Genomic DNA, 19,987 nt, shown 5'->3' on the forward strand with positions numbered 1-19,987 from the left:
AGGCTAGTGACAAGCATGCAGCACTATAAAGGATCTCTGCTCTGCATGGTAAGAAACATGCTGAGAACCTCTTTGCATGAGTAGAACCCACTGACTCAGAAAATGTAGCTGTACCAGTAGCTGTAGAAGGACCAGTCACGGGCACATACAGGATACTCTTCTTTTTCTTTCTGTGTGCATGCATTTGTATTTGGAAGTCCTGCTCTGTCTCTCTTTGCTGTATGGCAACTTAAGCCTCTCTTAGCCTTGGGTTCAATAGTGTCTCCAATGGCACTGAAAAAGTACTTGAAATTTGTTGTTGTGTTTGCAAAATAGGTAAAAATAATGAATAAATATCAAGGATGGCAGAAAGGTTAAAGGAGCCTAACAGTATTCTGTGTGTGATTTTATTTTCAAAATAACAGTAGTGGAAAATTATGTAGATTAGAAAAGTGTTTGCATGGGACTGGTTGTCATTTTTCTTTTCTTTTTTTTTGCATGAAAGTGTTTTTTTAACTTCCTTATAATTTTAACTTCCTCATAATTTCATTTCAGATAGATCCTTTTCTCCAATTTAACTTACTCTTTCTTCTTATTTGAACTTAGCCGTCCCCCCTCCCACTGACCTGCGATTCACCAATGTTGGCCCAGACACCATGCGTGTTACCTGGGCTCCGCCATCATCTATTGAATTGACCAACTTCCTAGTAAGATACTCACCTGTGAAAAATGAGGAAGATGTTGCAGAGTTAAGCATTTCCCCTTCAGACAACATGGTAGTTCTAACAAGTAAGTGATTCATTTGAACCATCCGCAGAACATATTGAATATACTATTTGCATACCAATGTATTTCTAATTCAAAGCAAGAAATGTATTGGAATACTTACAAGTTCACCTCTTAACTCCAGACAGATAATTACGGGAATCTTTATCTGTGTTTCTAGTTTTGTTGGCATGGCTTTGATTCTATTGGCACAGTTTTGTTTGTGGATGGAAAACTTTGGTAGCGAGGACCTAAGGTAGAAACCAAAGAAACACATGCAACTCAAGCTAATGTCAGAATGAATTATGTGAAATCTGAGCCAAATGTTTCGGGGAGAAGGGAATAGATCTAAACCATTGCCACCACAGCCATTTTATTAAAATAAAAATATGTCATTGGGCCATATGTTTAGCACTTGAAAACTTAGAGTGATTTTTTTAGAAGGACAAAATGAATGATTGCTTGATATAATAAAATGTGTCTTTGCTTATTTTAAAGAAAGAGAATAGACATTCAAATTCAGCCTGTAGTGAACATCTGTTAGCTAGATATTTCAGGAGAGTAAGAACTCAGAGAAAGTAGCACTTTGAAAAACTGACTTCTAGGGACAATATGTCTTTCTGGCTTATGTCCTCATAAAATAAAAATAAATATAACTTGCTATGAGATGAGAAGTTATCAGAAATTATTAAGTAATGCCTAGTAAGGATTTTTTAATTAGGGTTAAAGACCTAAAATATACATATATATATATATACTTATATTCACATATGTACATATGCATATGTTTCAGTTATAATTACATAAAAACATATATGTCTTTATATATATGCATGCATACATCAATTTTGTTCTTTAGTTGTTTTAGTCTTGTTTGATGCTTCATGACCCCATTTGCAGCTTAATTGACAAAGATACTAGAGTAGTTTGCCATTTTCTTCTCCAACTCATTTTACAGATGAAGAACTGAGGCAAACAGGGCTAAGTATACATATATGTGTGGAAGGGCATATGTAATTATAATGAAAAATACCACATCAACTGAGGAAAATTTCACTTCTAGGCAAATGACCTAGAGAGTAGGTTGTTTTCTATATTCCCAAAACATTTCAAGATAGGCATTTTCTCTTCCACTCATCATCAGTTCTTTCCTGTGTTACTTCCTTTGACAGTGGCTGAATTGAAGAACCTGTTAGTATTTCCTTGAGGGCTTTCTTTTCAGGAAAGAAGGATAATTGAAGAGCACTCTAGTCTTATTTGCCTTCGTAGAAGAAGTATCACAGTGTAATTTAACCATAGTTATGGGTGCAACATTATATGAGTTCTATATCATGCAAGTTAGGCAACATGCTGGGAGAACCAGCTTAATATTATGGTGAAAAGTCTTAGATTTCCCATGAGTAAGAGAGAAAATGTTTGCACACATATCTGGCTTTCCCTCTTCCAGTGGTATTTTGTTGTGGTACCTTTTAGCACTCTCCAAAAGTACTTCCCAACCTAGTAGCTCACCACGAAATGATCTCTTTCTATTTGATACTTTAGAATAAAAACCTGGAATAAGGGAAAAGTACATAAAGGAACCCCACCACAGATCTTAGAAGTAGGTAAAACCTCAAGATATCTTACCTTCTTTAAGCATTATTAAGCCACATTTTGCAGATGAAGCCCAGAGATGTTAGATGTGGCTAGAGGGATGGGGCAGTGATAGATAGAAGAGGGTAATCATAGAGTTATCAGACTGTGAGAAGGAAGAGTTCTCAGACTCTTCAGAGAAGACCTCAGAGAAGGAGGTCAACCCAGCTTTGGGGATGGGGACTGGTAAAAAACTAGGCATAAGGTATTTTCAGACCTAACTAGCTTCCTTAGAAGCTCAACTCAATCATTACTTACTACATTCAGACTTTCCTGACCCTCTCAGATACTGAGGTTCCCCCATCAAAAATTATCTGCTCTTTATTTTGTATATATCATATTTATATATTTATACATGTTATCTATTTCAGTAGGATGTAAGTTCCTTTAGGCAGGAACTATTTAGTTTTTGTCTTTGCATCAGTGTTTCTCATTCAGTGACTGACTCAGAGTAAGCCCTAAATAAATACTTAATTGATTGATTGTTCAATTGAAATCTATTTAATTAATTTACCCAAAGTGTTAAACAGGGAAATAACACAAGTCATGAATTCCTTCCTCTTCATATAATACCTTATCATGACATGAAAGACCCTCATTACAGAAACATATTAGCCCAAATTGTTGTGAAAAGTCATAATGAAGTCAAAATCTAAAGACGTTTAGAGCTGGGTGAGGATGAGAAAGCCTATTAAGTTCCCACTTAAGTATACTCAAAATGAAAGAAAGAGAAACTGTCATATCAATGGGTTTAAAACTGGTCTTAAAGACAGTAGGATCTAAATTTTAAGTCCCACCAGACATAGATTGGCCCCATGACCCTAGACAAACCATTGAAGGTCTCTGTGCCTTATGCAACTGACTTAAGATTGGAGAGAAGGTGCCAATAACTATACCAATGAAAACATAAATCCAGTTTCTATTCCTATTTTCAACATAATGTCTTTCCTTTCTTTACCACACCACCCTCTCCCCCATGCAGTGGTTGCAAAAAAGCAAGCTAATTACAGTGATTGTTTGAGTCTGGGCTTAGTATTTAACTCCCTTCAAAGTGATTCCTCTGGCTTTTGTTAATAGATGACAGGAATGTTGTGTCTTTCCTGGAACAGATCCACATTCCCATGGTGCATGGCTTTATACAGCACAATGTAGTGCCAAAGGAGATAAGCTTCCCCTCTTCTGAATACTCCCAGTGCCAATGACATGTAAAAAACACATGATATTCCTTGTTTAAGATGAAAGAATGGGTCAAAGATTTGCTCTCTCATCCACTCAAATGGCCCAGGTTATACTTGATGTCTGGGTTTTCAAACTGAAAGCTAAAAATGGTCTCTTTTTGCCTCTTCAGATCTCCTTCCTGGTACTGAGTATTTGGTCAGTGTTTCCAGCGTTTATGAACAACATGAGAGCATACCTCTTAAAGGAATACAGAAATCAGGTGGGTCATATCAGCATGGTTAACTCATTCAGTTTGCCAGGATGCTGGCACCTGCCGATTGCAGACAACAAAACTAACTGATTTGTTACTAGCATTATTATTACTTCTGCTATCATTGTTATCACTACTACTATGGATAAAAAATACTCCATGCTAAATAATTTTGTAAATCCTTTTAGTCCAACAGATTAAATCGAGAAGAGTTCTGCCTCCTGAGAGGGCCATCAATGATAAACAACTCTAGGGAGCTAATTACTTGTCTTTTCTCTTAAGGTCCCAGAAAAGAAGTTTTACAGTCCTTGTTTATCAAATCAGCACTTATAATTCTCTTTATCAGAAAATTCTTTCTAATGACTAATTTAATCCTCTCCCATGGTATCCTTTTATTCTTTCTTTGATGAAAAAAAATGAGCTTCCTAGTGCCCTCATCTGCCTAGAGATTTAGTACCCTTCTCTTCACCAAATTAAATATTCCTATAACCGTGTGCAGGTGGGATTTATTACAGCCTGTCATGACCATGTTCAATAATTATATTTCTATTAAATATTAGCTCATCTTTCATCACTTTTACTTTCAACCAGAATTCAGTTCAGGGCTTGTTTAAGTAAAATGCTTCAGATGAATAAAATTACAAACTATTAGTGCCAGAAATGTTCTTTTGAGATCATCTCCCCTAATCCTTGATTTCACAGCTGAGAAAACTCAAGTCCAGGGAGCTTGATGTTAGGGGGTAAGAGGTAATGAGGAATCCAGGAGAACTAGATTTTGATGGGGGTGTGGGGGGAAGGGAATGGTGTCTGGGAGCGTTGGTGTTGTCCTCTACAGTAATAGAGCAGGTAGGAGGTTGGGAAAGGCTGAGGGCAGGGGAATGTATTCGTTGAAGTCCAGAGAGAGTTGGTGGCAAAAATCTTGAGTTTTCAACTCACAAAAAATCCTAGAACCACAAAGGATCTTAGAATTATCTGTCAGGAAATAGGCTTTGAAAGGCAAAGAAACTCCGGAAAATCACTTATCCAGATAAAGACAAGAACTCAAGTCTTCAAGTCCAGTGTTCTTTCTACTATATGATGTTGTCTCTTATTGGGTTTTTGCATTGAATAGGAATATGGACATCCAGGTGAAAACCTTAGGAAACATGTCCGTTCCTCCTAAATTAGTGTTTCCATTTGCTTTTTGAAGTGAATTTCCAGCATATCACCTATATCCATATTCAAATGTGAATCCATAAATATATCCCAAAGAGGAATGGAAATTATTTTGGCATTATCTTCAATTCCATTTGTGGAATTCCTTTAGAGTTGCCTATAAATGAGTTTATAAGTCATTATTCATTTAGGACTTTGATGCTTATATATTTTATATTACACATCATCTTTCTCCCCCTAGCTCCTCCCCTCCTCCCAGTTTCCCTATTACTGTAGAGGGCAGCACCATTCTCCCAGTCTCCAGACCCTAGGAGTTATCCTAGACACCTCACTCCCTCTCACCACCCAATATGCAAGCTGTTACTAAAGCCTGTTGATTTCAGTTTTACAACATCTCTCAAATACACCTCACCCCTAGACTATTGCAATAGCTGCTGATCTCTCCCCATTCTGGTCCATTTTCCATTGTCACTAAAAGTGGTTTTTCTAAAGCACAGGTCTAAACATGTTACTACCCTGCTTGATAACCTCCAGTGGTTCCTGTCGTCTCTGGGAACAAATACAAAATGCTCTGTTTGGCATTCAAAGTCTATCATAACCTGACCGACCTTCACCTATCTTTCCAGTCTTCATATACCTTACTCCTTACCACCTACTTGTTCATCTCCTGACACTAGCCTCTTGACTGTTCCATGAATAAGATCCTCCCTCTCTTGGCTCCAGGCATTTTCTTTGACTTTCCCCCATTCCTGGAAGACTTTCCCTCCTATAATTTATTGATTCCTTGTTTCCTTTAAGTCTCAAATAAAACCCTTCCCCAACCCCTCTTAATTCTAGTACCTTCCCTGTATTAATTATTTGCTATTTATCTTATATATAGGTTACTTTGTATATATCTGTTTGCCTGTTGTCTCGCCTGTTAGATTATAAGCTCCTTGAGGACAGGGACTGTTTTTTTGCCCCTTTGCATGCCCCACACTTAGTCCAGTGTCTGGTACATAGTAGGTGCTTAATAAATGGGTAATTGATTGGTTGATATATTTTTCAATTCAGTAGATCATACCTGGAATATTCATTATTGTATTAATAAGGTTACTTGGTTGCTTTTGCCCTTGCACTCCTTTTCCCTTCCTGAGTATTTTCTTTGTGTTGGTGGAAAAACAGGTCTTGATTCTCCAACTGGCATTGACTTTTCTGATATAACTGCCAATTCCTTCACTGTCCATTGGATGTCTCCACGAGCCCCCAACACTGGCTATAGGATTCGGCACCACCCTGAGCATGGTGTTGGAAGACCTCGGGAGGACCGGGTTCCCCCATCAAGGAACTCCATCACACTTACCAACCTGAATCCAGGCACAGAATATGTGGTCAGCATTATATCTGTCAATGGCAGAGACGAAAGTGCTCCTTTAGTTGGCCAACAGTCAACAGGTAAATTGCTTCTGAAACCATAAGAAAATTCAGAGGGCCATCCTCTATTATGTCCTATCTTCTATGATAGAGGTTTTTGGTTTAGCTGCCTCCATCTATTTGACAGACTAAGGGTAGAGATGGGGAGTAGGAAGGGAAAACTCTATCATCCCAAGAAACTTATAGAGTGAGTGAATTTTTATGCAGGTATTTATGTCTACAAACAAGACACAAAGTTTTATTCAATATCACAGTCTGAATGGGGAATCTGCTATGTTTTTAAATTGTCCCTAGGAAGAATTCTTTTCATAGTTTTAATCTGTGATAGTTAACACATTTGATTTATTATACCTTTCGTAGATTCTCTGAATCTGAATTAATTTTTACCCACAAATCCATGTGTAAGATTTATGAAAAATGTATGTTAGGGTTGTCATTAAAATATTTGCAAACTTATAATAAATCTCAGTCTGACTTGAAACTAATGAAAATTTTTTCAATAATTTCCCAGTTTCTGATGTTCCGAGGGACCTTGAAGTTATTGCCACCACTCCAACTAGCTTGCTTATTAGTTGGGATGCACCTGCAGTTACTGTCAGATATTATAGAATCACCTATGGTGAAACAGGTAAGATAACAAAACAAAATTGACCTCACTCACTCACACCCTATTTAAGACAAATAGTAAGAATTATATTCCAAAGCTCTTCTACTCTTCTATCGCCAAGCCCAATGCAAGAGTTCTTAACTTAATTTTTGTTCTCTTCTGTAGTTTTTCCATTGGTTGGAAGGAACTGTAATTAACTACTCTTTAAAAGGGAACGAGTAAAGGGCAGCTAAATAGTCCAGTGGTTAGAAAGCCAGGTCTAGAGATGGATGGTCCTGAGTTCGAATCTAGCCTCAGATACTTCCTAACTATGGGACCCTGGGTAAATCACTTACCCCCTTGTCTAGTCTTACCCCCTTGTCTAGTCCTTACCACTCTTCTGCCTTGGAACCAATATACAGTGTTGATTCTAAGATGGAAGATAAGGGCTATTTTTTAAAGTAAAAAAGTAAAATACACTTCAGTTTTCTCTGTTTGAAAGATTTATCTACCACTTTGTTTCTACAGGTGGAAGCAGCCCTGTACAGGAGTTCACTGTGCCTGGCACAAAATCTACAGCCACCATCAGTGGCCTTAAGCCTGGAGTAGATTATACCATCACTGTTTATGCAGTAACCGGTCGTGGAGACAGTCCAGCCAGCAGCAAACCTGTGACCATTGCATACCGAACAGGTAGAAACCATTCTAGCGCTTCTACAGATTTCTTTCTACTGAAGACAGTTCCACTTTTGCTTTTGATCTCATTTTTTCTTAAGTCACCATTTAGCTACTAGCCACACTGTTACCTTTCTTAAGAAGGGAAGCCCACCTTCCCCCACAAAGAAGGAAAGCCAATATAGAGAGAGAGCCTATATATATGGCACTGACACCAAAATTATTTGGGGGGGTTGGGGGGGATGCGTACCTTGAAGTTGAAGATATGTAGAAATAAAACAGAACAGCTGTTTTGAAGGTTCTTTGTGTGTAGATCATAGTTCCACTGAAAAATTATGGTTCAATTGCATTGATTTCTTATACGCCAAAATTAGCTGTTCACAAATAATCTGGACTTTTTGCCATCTTTTCCTCCAAGGGACTAACGAAAGGAAATGGCTCCTAGTTAGGCAAGCATTATCAGATCAGAGCATTCTGAAGTGTCAAGATGCAAATTTACCTAGACCTCTGATGGTTTCCTGACTTCTATTTGTTTTTCTTTCTAGAAATTGATAAGCCATCCCAAATGCAAGTGACTGATGTGCAGGACAACAGCATCAGTGTGAGGTGGTTGCCTTCAAGTTCCCCAGTTACTGGTTACAGAGTGACCACTGCTCCCAAAAATGGCTCAGGACCATCTAAAACAAAAACTACAGGCCCAGGTAAGAGGTTTCAGTTTCTCATTCAATAAGATAAAGATAAAGGAAGCAGTCATTATTTTCTTAAAATAAACATTAATTTGATTAAATTGGATGGACACATTTATTGTGTAATTACTATTTGTTAAGTGCTGTGGTAGGCACTGAAAGATGCAATGGGGAGCAAGATACAATCTCTCCTTTCTAGCTATGGGAAATTGTCTTACATTGGCCCCATGATGAAAACCAGTCTATGCTATTTTAATGATTAATTATTAGGCATAGCTTCTCAAATAATATATAAATATATATTAATGGAGTTGAGAAATTAAAATGCTTATTCTGGAGAGAAAAATGCCAAATTCCCATTGGTTTTCATGATGGAGCCCCATAGCTATGCCTTTAAAAAAATTTTTTTTTTAATTTTGATGCCAAATTCTTCTGCTCTGTGAGTTTGGGGTAGAGTATTTTCCAACATCTTAGTGGCTTAACTTAAGCACATTATGAGTCTCACAATACACTAGTTACGTCTGAGTCTTATGTTCAATTTTTTTCCCCCAGATCAGACAGAGATGACCATTGAGGGGCTGCAGCCCACTGTGGAGTACGTGGTTAGTGTCTATGCTCAGAATCAAAATGGAGAGAGTCAGCCTCTGGTGCAGACGGCAGTTACTAGTATGTATCTTACTTATTTTTAAATTTCAAAGGTAAAACTGACTCTAGGTGTCCAATAGCCCTGTGCACATCTTTGCTGCTAAAACAGCTGTCTGCTGGTTCGCATCTTCAGCCAATCCCTCAGCAGTCAATTTTCCTTTTCAGTGGCATCTACGTGCACTTGTAGGGAAAGACGTTGCCAAACCACCATACTTAGGTGCTATGCTTCAGATTCCTGTTGCTCAAATGGCCTTGGCAGAATGTGATTTGGCTTTAGCAAATCTACAAAAATGGGGAGGTTTTTGCCAAGACTTCATTTTCTATGTCTGGATGGTAAAGTTGAATTTATGTGCTCCTCCCTCCATTTAGTAATAAATTTCGTAGTAAAATGTAAAGTATTTATTAGACATCTGGATAGCATTTCATTGAAAATACCTGATAGAGGGGCGTAAAGAACAGGTGTTGGAGAAATATGTAGAACAGTCTAAAACTCACTTTGGAAATCATCTTTACCAACCTCAAGGCATAGAAAAAGTAGGTCTGTAAAACTAACATCACATTGCAAAAAGGAAAGAAAGAAATAAGAATTATTATCTTGGAATTAAATAGAGACATAAAATCCCAATCATGGGTATATTTTGCTAGGTGTCTGGGTTTCTCATCCATATGCACCTGGCTTTTGTTTTAAAGGATTATAATTTTTTTTTTAATTTTCTAAATAAAAAAATTAATCTTTTGAGGAAACCATAAGTAATATTACATTTAATTAATAATGGTTTGATTGGAGTTAATTTGTAAAAGGAAATGATATCTGCGAAACTGCTTTGCATGTTATAAAATGCTTATTTCACTCCTTGCTTTTCCCATAACCTCTCACCATTAATTTGCCTAACAGACATTGATCGCCCTAAAGGACTGGCATTCACTGATGTGGATGTCGATTCCATCAAAATTGCTTGGGAAAGCCCACAGGGGCAAGTTTCCAGGTATAGGGTGACCTACTCAAGCCCTGAGGATGGAATCCATGAGCTATTTCCCGCCCCTGATGGTGAAGAAGACACAGCAGAGCTGCAGGGCCTCAGGCCGGGGTCTGAGTACACAGTCAGTGTTGTTGCCTTGCACGATGATATGGAGAGCCAGCCCCTGATTGGAACCCAGTCCACAGGTATACCTTTCATTGGACCACTCAGGTGGTCATGGGAACAGTGGCTTTATGCCCTCCTAAGAGAAAGGGACTTCCTTAAATAACTGGTGCCCATCACAGGAACTGTAAAAAAAAAACAAAAAACAAAAAAAAACCTGCAAGAACAGAAGCTGAATGACTCCTCTTTGGAGAAGGAAATGTGATCTACTAGATGCTTAGGTGAGGTCAGAGCTTATATAAACTTAGATAAGCTTACTACAAGGAAATCTCTGAAATGCATGGCTTGTGCACAAGAGCAGGACCTAAGAGGAGCAAGCTAGGAATTGGTGCTTTGCTTTAAACTAAAATATGTGGTTTATTTCCTAAATCATGTTTCCTTGTGGTTTGCCTTCCCTGTATTTTTAAAGACCTGGCATCATATCTGCTTATTTTCTTTTTTTAAAAAAATGATACTTGACAGCAGCATCTTTCTGAGGCAACAAGGGTAAGTTTGGGGGTTTGTTTGGGTTTTTTCAGTTAGTTATCTGCTGAGTATCTGATCACATAATCTTCTTGAAGGATTATTGATTATGTGCATAGAAAATGAAAATATATAAAGCTAAACTTTCTGAAAGTTATTGGAAATATGGTTATATTCCAACAACTTGTCCCTATTTGCTTTGGGAACACAGAATGCAGAAAGTTTGTAGGTATAGTCTTGAGGTTCTATGAAAACTAAATCATCCCCTGAGTCTCAACTCCAGTGCTATCTGCAGATGATTTATCTTCTTTGGATTGCAAATAGATGGTGCTCCAAAGCTAGCCAAGAACTCTCCATCAGAATTGGAGACCCTGAAATGGTTCTATATATTTAAAAATGTAGCAAATGATTCCACGATTAATTCATTATTACCTTTGCACACTAGTGGAAAAAATAGGGAATAATGGTCCTCAAATCAATTAGGCTTGACAGATCCATGGATTGTAGGATGTATCAGGTCTCTCTTAGAGCAAACATTTCTTTGAGAGAAAGAATCCAAATGACCAGCACTCAAGAATTTTTTCAGAGAGCTGACAGTTATCCCTGATGTTAAATTAAGTGGAAACAGAAAGAAAAGTCATTTGTGCTCCAACATGCCCTTTTCCCATAGTCTGTCTCATCTGTGACATTTCTACATCCTTCCCTGGCAAAGAAACCCCAACAATTTCACAAGAATGGTCTGTTCCCTCAGATCTGCTTTATACTTTTCACAGATTGATCCATTTTGCTTCCTTGAATGCTTATGACTGCCCATCCCCTATTTTCTGTAAGGTAACCTCTAACTAATGACCATCTTGACAGCTATTCCTTCACCAACCAACCTGAAGTTCTCTCAGGTTAGTCCAACCAGCTTGACAGCACAATGGGTAGCACCCAATGTTCAACTCACTGGATACAGAGTTCGAGTGACACCCAAGGAGAAGACAGGACCAATGAAGGAGATCAACCTTTCTCCAGACAGCACTTCAGTGGTGGTGTCAGGACTGATGGTAATTCATATTGTTATCTCTTCTTGACAGTTAAAAAATGTTAAGGCCAATTCGTAATCTAGCTCAGGTCATACCAAAGAGGTAAGGATTAAATTTTATGATAAAGCTAAAACTGTATTACATACTCTATTCTTCAGGTGAAAAATATTTCCTGCTTACATGTATTCTTTTTCATTGATGCTATATACTTACTAACCACCACAGATGGAAAACATTTAAACAAATGGCATAAAAATTATGTACAAAACTACAAACTCCCATTGTTTTACAGTTTCTTAAAAATCTGTAAATTTATATAATTTGTGTGCTAATATAAATGTCCTCTGCTTGTATGTTCCCTTTGAATTTGTTTTACTTGGATCCTTTTTTCTCTTGATTTTGTGGATGCCCTATATTTTTATCAGTCATTTCCCACTATACTAATCACCTCTCACATGACAATATAGAACTATTTAAACAAAACTTACTGATCAGATTACATAAAATAGCTATGCAAGATTCCACGGGCATCATCTCCCATTCCTTTATTTAGTGTTGGGAAATATTATATATCTTCTTAACTGCAATTTAAACTGAGAAGGGTTTTTTTAGGGGAGCATTAACTTTTCCAAAAATATCTGGAATATTGAACTGATGGTGATGGAGAATCTGAAATTATTAACTTCTTTGCTCAATAGATTCTCTTCCCCCTGATCCCTCAGCCACGTTATCTCTGAAAAAGGGTGGGAGAGTAAGCCTTTAATTATATTCCTGGACTAAATGCAGACATTCTGCTGGCACATTTTAAGAACTCTGCCTCACAAAAAGAACAGATTCTGGGATGGATAGGGTATAGCCATCTGCCACAATGGCAGAGTAAGTGATGTCCAGTTGGCACTCACTTCCCTTTGACAAGCCTCCATTACAACTTCCTCTATTTAGAGAAACTGCCACACAAATATATTACTTTGCCCATGGCAGTCATAAAAGCTAAGAACTCCCAGAAAAGGATGTTATTCTGGAACCTTATTATAATCAGTTCAAGGAGAGAACCTAGGAAAAACAAGGAATAGAAAGTATTTTTCCTGCCCCACCATAACTAGGAGCATCTATAGCTGGTTCCTTCCCAGCACTTATAAAATATAGAGTCAATTATGTATTATCACATGTCTCTGTGGTCAACACTTTAAGCATATGTCCCAACTATTTAAATTTGTCTTTTTATGGTTACTGTTCATTTTTGCCTGACCCCAAAGAGAATGTCTTTGGATAAACTATTAGCCAAGAAATTACCCTAATCATTATCCTAAAACTAAAAACAGAACTCATAGTAATTGTTTATATTATAAATCTCATCTACTATTATTCTCTGTTTGTTGTGACTCTCATCTGTATTTAGCTGTGTCTTCAAAGACCTTCCCTCTGGGTTTTTTGTTTGTTTTATTTTCCAAAGATTACATTATTAATATTGATAATTAATGTTCCTATGGTTTCTTTATTTGTAGGTGGCAACTAAATATGAAGTCAGTGTCTATGCTCTTAAGGATACTCTGACAAGCAGGCCAGCACAAGGCGTAGTTACCACTTTGGAGAGTAAGTAATTCAAGCTTTCCTATATCCGTGACTACCCAGTAAGAAAGACAAAGAGATCAAAAATAGCTCCCAAGTCTATTAGGGGCATGAGGCAACTGTTGAAAAGATGCAGACCTTGAAAATAAATTTATTTTGAGGATGATACTTTTTTCTTTCCCCACATCTCAATTCCCTGAAAATAAAGAACTCATTGGTATATACGGTAAAGCTCCTGGATAATGCTGCAGAATAAGACCAGAACTTTTCTTATAGGGTGCTTATTCGAAGAGACTTTTGTTTGAATAGATTGATAGCTTCTTTGGCAACAATGGGCATGAGGAATAGAGATGTTTCAATCCCTACCATATCCAAAAATAGGAGTGTTTGATCTCTAATAATAACAAGCTTTGAGACCTTTGGTGAAAAATTAAACTTCCCTATGTCTCTCTTTTCTCGTCCATGTGACAGAGGCAACTACTTATCTCTTAGGATTGTTAGGAGAATCAAATAAGTTAGGAGATGTGCAGTATATCTAGTGTGATATCATTAATATTAATAACAACTCATTATCTCCTGGGATATGGCAATAATAATGGATCATTGTCCTAATAGCAAGACTCAAAATCACTGATGTTAATTTCCCAAATTATTACTCATTTTTCTTTATAAGTGACTAGATAGCTAACATCACAATCATGAGTCTGACATCATGCCCTAGTAATCTAATCTTTGTAATAATTATATTTGTATGTAGTACAGAATAAGAAGATATGCTTTTTTAAAAACCTCCAAATCATCATTTCTGAGAACGATAGCTACTAATAACCTGTGTACTTTGATGTCATGTAGATGTCAGTCCTCCACGTAGGGCCCGTGTGACAGATGCCACCGAGACTACTATCACCATCAACTGGAGAACCAAGACAGAGACTATCACAGGTTTCCAGGTTGATGCCATCCCATCCAATGGCCAGAGTCCTATTCAGAGAACCATCAGCCCTGAAGTCAGAAGCTATACCATCACTGGTGAGAACTGAGGGTTCTTGACTTTCTCTGGTTAAATAAATAACCTAAAAGTAACTTAGTTGGGAAAACATAAAAGTTCATGTTTTCCATGTTTCTAGATTTGGTGTATGAGATGCTCTTCAAGCAGAGTTCCTTAGGTAGCCAAGTATTTTGTAGGATTAGGAAAGGAGAAAGCTGATTTTGGTCTCTGATTTTTTTCTAATCAGTAAAGGAGTGGCATTATTTGTTAATCAATATTATTCTGAGAGCCAGCCAAATGCAGTGGAGGGAGAGCCAGCCATGGAATTGGAAGCCCTAGATTCATGTCTCTCCAGAGTCACTGTTTATGTGACCCTACACAAATCACTTAACCTTGAAATGCCATAGATAAATTTCTAATTTGATAACTTAAAGAGCAATTGATGACCTGCATTGTAGAGGAAATCTCCTCACTAGAAGTTCCCTGCACCAACAAAAATCATAGGCAAAATTCTGCCATAAACCAATTTCATTTAATTGCTCTCTTTAGAATAATTAGCCTGTGGTTTAATTTTTTTCATCATTATAGGCTTCTTTTCTACCCTGTACACAAAATCATGTCCTCTAAAAGACTGGATTCCTGTAAATGTTGATCAGAAGAAGGGAAATAAGTCTCAAATTTGAGTTCTCTTCCAACCTCATCCCCTTTTTAAAGGCACTCGCACCAGTATTAAAACAGAAAGTAGCTAATTAGTGGCATGTATTTTTAAACCCTACCTTTGGTTCTCAGGATTAATAGAAGAACTGACACTACAAATAAAGACACAAGACTTAAACAAGATACTAAACATTTGTCCAGGGAAAGCAGGAGAAGTGAGGTCACTCCCAGCTCCAAAATTCTGATTGTTTCTGGGGACAAGACATTTAAATATTAATTCTATCAAAAGGATCTCCTTAGGAGAGTTTTTAGTTTTTATTGTTCCTATTTAGGAAGGATTATCAATGCATATTCTCAGTGGACCTCTTTGCATATATGATTTCCTTTTGGGTTTTAGAAGATCTTTTAGCTCCTACTAGGTGATATCCATAGTACCACCAAGTTACCCAACTTAAAAATGAACCAGCTTTGTGATTACCTACTTCTTTAAAGAAAAGAGAGTAATAGAATCCATACAGTCAAAGGATATTTTTTTCATATGTAATGTAATTTGAGACTATAATGTAATATTGCATGTATTATAATGTAATAATGGAGACATTTTTAAAAATTCCAATTCCAGGTTTACAACCAGGCACTGATTACAAGATCCACCTCTACACCCTAAATGACAATGCCCGGAGCTCACCCGTAATTATTGATGCTTCAACTGGTAAGTATTTTTTAAAAACAAGGAATGATCCATTATTTTGCACTGAACTTTTAAAAATGAATAGATAATATATTCATACATCTACAACTATCTCCATGTAAAACTAATGTTATACTATATCCATGACAGCTTATTAGTTCCTCCTTTTATATACTCTTCTGTTCTTTGACTGTTCATTCATCTCTATTTGAAAGAATATATATTCTTTTTTCACATTTATTATTAGCATGCAAACTACTCCTGGTTCAGTTTTCTTCTGGTTCAGAAATTTCTAGTTTTTTCATTTGTTTTTATGTTCTAAGCAATGTGAACTTAGGTGGGAAAAGTGGGTACCTTTTTGTATAGTTTATTATGTGTACTCCATTTCTTTAGTTATTATGGAAAATTGAAATATCCATCCTTTGATTATAGTTAGGCAAATAGATATATGAAAGTGACTTAATTTTCATTGAATGACTCTTCGTTTTTTTATTTCATTCCAACTTTGATTTCTTTCAGCCATTGATGCACCATCCAATCTGCGGTTCCTCACCACCACCCCTAACTCGCTGCTGGCTTCATGGCAGCCACCCCGAGCTCGGATCACTGGCTACATCATCAAGTATGAGAAGCCTGGATTACCTCCCAGAGAGGTGGTTCCTCGACCTCGTCCTGGGGTCACAGAAGCCACTATCACTGGTATGTCTCCACTCCAGTGAGAATTTTCTGCCTCACTTCCCTTCACACAGATAGCAAACTTTTAAGTATTTCCTTGCAGACATGCTAGAGAGAACCTTTAGTGACAAGATTATTCTGGGACATTGATGATAGGGACCCAAGGGGACCAAAATCACCATCAGGCCACTTCTAACAGTATTCTCCATCTAATCACAAGAGCAGCTAGGGGACTGAGGTCACCCTTCCATACTGTAACAAAAGACTGAGAAGTGAAGTAAAAGCTGCTATTTTGCTTCCAGGAAAATGGCAACAATTGGATTTTTTCAAAGCAAAATGTTTATAGTTACCTGAAATTAGTCTTTTTCAACCCCAGATGAAGGAATCCTAGAGCCATCTACCCTAATCATCTCAATTTTTTTCCCTTTATATGTGAAGAAACTGATGCCACAGGAAAATAAGTAACCCTCCCAAAATAGTCATTGGAAGCAGTTAGGTTGGAACTGTTGAAAGTTCCAGTGCTCTCTCACCTGCACCATGCATTACGGACAAATCAAAAACTAATGGCCCCATTAGAATCTCTTATATTTATTTATCCAATTTCTACAGAGATTACTCAAGAACTTCCATGAAGTTCAGCTTTTATCTTTTTTGAACAAGTACTATTTTTTTCCCCCAAAGTTGAAGAAAGCAAACATTCCCCATGGAAGAAAAATCTGTGGGTGACCCTGGGCAAGTCACTTAACTCCATTGCCTAGACCTGTCCTTCTGTCCTATAGTTGCTACTAGGATAAAAGGTAAGGGTTTAAAAAAATTTTTTAAAAGGCACCCCTATATTCTTAGCATTCAATTAGTGCTTCATTAACAATTATTTGAAAGCAGCTTCTTTGTTCTGTTGGACATTCATTATATCAGATTTTTTTACAAACAAATGAGTTATAGCTATCGTCATGGAGAAGCTGACAGTCTTAGCTAGTTTCTAGGAAGATGCTAGCCTTCCCCATAATGGCATGATCAACTTAGACAATATACCTAGAGCTTCGTAGGTAAATGTTAGCTGTTGTTGGTGGGTATCAATGAATACAGAAGACTGCCTGATTCCATTTTAAACTTATAGTAAAGCAAATATGATACTGGAAGGTTGATTTTCATGAGAACTTTTTGAGAAAGAGATAACCTAATTGTTTTGTTTTTCCTCCAGGTCTGGAACCAGGTACTGAGTATATCATCTATGTCATTGCCTTGAAGAACAATCAGAAGAGTGAACCACTGATTGGAAGAAAAAAGACAGGTAAAAGAATGCATTGGTTTCCAAGAGAAATTCTAACCAAGACTAAAAGTGAATGACTATGTTGGCAGTATGAAAGACCACGTCTAACTTACTATTTTTTTTAACAGCTTAACTTTAATCTCTTTTTCTCTGTCAGTAACAGCAATTGTTTAACACATTACAGGTATTTTTCCCCCCTCTGAAGCAGGAAGTATAGAAGTCAATATTGATTGTAAATCAATTCAAACAGAACCTCAAAGAGGCTGAGTTCTTTAAAGCCCAGTGTCAAAATTCAAAATGTTAAAGAAATGGATAAAGATACTGCCAAATCTTTATTCTTTTTTCCCCCCTCCAAAGCCATGGTGCTGAGGAATGTTTGGTTGCCTAGTTTGTTTTATTTGAACAAAATGTTTCATTTATGATTAACTGAGAACTTTTTTCTTTTTAGAATTGTCTGAAACATGTATTTATCTAGCTTATTATTTGAATCCTTGGAAAACCATGAGATTCAATGAACTAGACTTCCCCAATTCTCATCCATCATATGCTGACATGAAGAGCCTGAAATTACATCTTCTCAGATGTACTTCTCAAGTGACAAGAAAATGATAACAATAATTTAAAAAGATGCATATTATAGTTCCATTTACTATGGTTCTAAATTTGAGAAGAGGTAGCTTCTTTGTGGTGCATGGGCTCATAGCTTGATCTAAATGGTATGAAGAATTCATACTAACACTTTTTCTTTCTAAGCTCTAAAGAAGCTTTTGGAAAAATCATAAAGATTTCTCCTTGGAAAAGTGTGTTGGGATTTATAAATTGCTAATTTAGAAAGTGGCTTTGATCTGATTGAAAAATAATTTGTAATTATTGCCTGATTTGATAATGATTAATGCTGCTTTTGTTTTCGGGAGCTTGATATGCTTTGCTTCTAACCTCTCTTTGGCTAGATGAGCTTCCCCAACTGGTAACCCTTCCACACCCTAATGGACCAGAGATCTTGGATGTTCCCTCCACAGTTCAAAAGACCCCTTTCATCACAAATCCTGGGTATGACAATGGAAATGGTATACAGCTTCCAGGCACTTCCGGCCAGCAACCTAGTGTTGGGCAACAAATGATCTTTGAGGAACATGGCTTTAGGCGGACTACACCACCCACAGCAGCAACCCCCATAAGGCATAGGCCAGGACAATACCCACCGAATGTAGATGAGGAGATTCAAATTGCTCACATCCCCAGGGGGGATGCAGATCATCTTCCATACCCTCTTGGGTTCAATCCAAATGCCTCTACAGGACAAGAAGCTCTCTCTCAGACAACCATCTCTTGGACACCATTCCAGGAAAGCTCTGAATATATTATTTCATGCCATCCCATTGGCATTGATGAAGAACCCTTACAGGTAATTACTTGTTCTCTTATCATCTGCACTGTGAGACTAAAAGAAGGCATGAAGCCAAATGGTTTAACCATAGTTTAGTTGATTTCTTGTCATGAGACCAAATTCCAAATGGCTTCATTCCCAGAAGCGTTTGGGAAGATATCATAGCTAGAATCTGGCTCTTCCCTCCGGTCTGATCCCATCATTCCTTCCTAGCACTGGATCGTTAGTCTTAAATGAAAATGGGGAATGAAGCCATGATGAGCTGTTGAAGCTCAGCAAGCAAAATTTGTGTAATTTTCTTCCATCTAGGGGTCTTGATTGACATATCATTTAAAACCCTATAATTCTGCCTGAATTTACAGTTATTCTAGCAGTGAGTAAAATACTGTCTCTGCAATATGCCCATGCAGGTTCCCATCAAGGCATCTATGAGAAAGAAATAACAAATCTTGATATTAGTCCCATGTGTATTGCCAAGGTTATATTGCAAAACCAGCTTGAGGAGTTGTTTTATATGACTGTTATAGTACCAAAACTTCCCTTGCCGATAGTTACACATCCATTATTATTATTCTCTTCTTGTCCTCTCTCCCAGCTAAAAGGATTCTCTCCCTCCTCAAATTTCCTAGAGTACTTTATCTCCTTTGCTCCATCACACCCTACTTTGCACTATATTTTTTAATGTGCATGAGCTCTCTCCCTATCAGAATATAAGTCCCTTATGGACAGGACTCTGTAATAGTTTTGCCTTTATATTCCCCATCCCTCTCCCTCCATTTCTGGTTCCTAGTACAGAGCTTTGGACTTAGTAAAGGTTCAGTGAGCTTTTGGCGAATTGTATTGACTATGTGCCCAAAGTTCACACACTGCGAGAGTTAAGGGGGTAAGGGGGTGGGTCTGTGGGGATATAAAGAAATATTGCACCCCACACTCGTTATCAGAAGCAGATAGTCATTGCCCCTACGTGGCCAAAAGACATGGGATGTGCTAATGTGTTCTGTGCTAAAGAGTCCAGTCCTTGTTTCTCATTCTGCTAAATAATGCTTTGGTAGCAGAATTATGGACTGTACTGTCTCTAATATTTTGAAAAGCAAAAGTTTCATGTCAAGTAGCCGCTTAAATGTTTTCCCCATTAAATTATGAGCTCTTCAAA

The 19,987-nt window shown here is 37.4% G+C and overlaps 1 protein-coding gene across 12 annotated transcripts in view; it reads left to right on the plus strand.

Moving 5' to 3' along the window:
• Nucleotides 1-19,987, plus strand: part of FN1 (fibronectin 1) — an 85,492-nt gene that overhangs the window by 56,113 nt on the left and 9,392 nt on the right. For 2 of the 12 annotated variants that reach the window (XM_001368412.4, XM_007501775.2), the window contains 15 exons: nucleotides 586-768; nucleotides 3,725-3,814; nucleotides 6,125-6,394; nucleotides 6,885-7,001; nucleotides 7,488-7,652; nucleotides 8,180-8,335; nucleotides 8,873-8,986; nucleotides 9,861-10,130; nucleotides 11,431-11,618; nucleotides 13,103-13,190; nucleotides 14,019-14,195; nucleotides 15,434-15,523; nucleotides 16,022-16,201; nucleotides 17,379-17,468; nucleotides 18,398-18,852. In XM_001368412.4, coding sequence (XP_001368449.1) covers nucleotides 586-768; nucleotides 3,725-3,814; nucleotides 6,125-6,394; nucleotides 6,885-7,001; nucleotides 7,488-7,652; nucleotides 8,180-8,335; nucleotides 8,873-8,986; nucleotides 9,861-10,130; nucleotides 11,431-11,618; nucleotides 13,103-13,190; nucleotides 14,019-14,195; nucleotides 15,434-15,523; nucleotides 16,022-16,201; nucleotides 17,379-17,468; nucleotides 18,398-18,852 — 2,633 coding nt within the window. The remainder of the gene's footprint in view (nucleotides 1-585; nucleotides 769-3,724; nucleotides 3,815-6,124; nucleotides 6,395-6,884; nucleotides 7,002-7,487; nucleotides 7,653-8,179; nucleotides 8,336-8,872; nucleotides 8,987-9,860; nucleotides 10,131-11,430; nucleotides 11,619-13,102; nucleotides 13,191-14,018; nucleotides 14,196-15,433; nucleotides 15,524-16,021; nucleotides 16,202-17,378; nucleotides 17,469-18,397; nucleotides 18,853-19,987) is intronic. The other 10 variants (XM_007501773.2, XM_007501776.2, XM_007501777.2 and 7 more) reach the window with 5 other exon arrangements.

Source organism: Monodelphis domestica, chromosome 8 (assembly GCF_027887165.1).
Source record: "Monodelphis domestica isolate mMonDom1 chromosome 8, mMonDom1.pri, whole genome shotgun sequence".
Classification (NCBI taxonomy): domain Eukaryota; kingdom Metazoa; phylum Chordata; class Mammalia; order Didelphimorphia; family Didelphidae; genus Monodelphis; species Monodelphis domestica.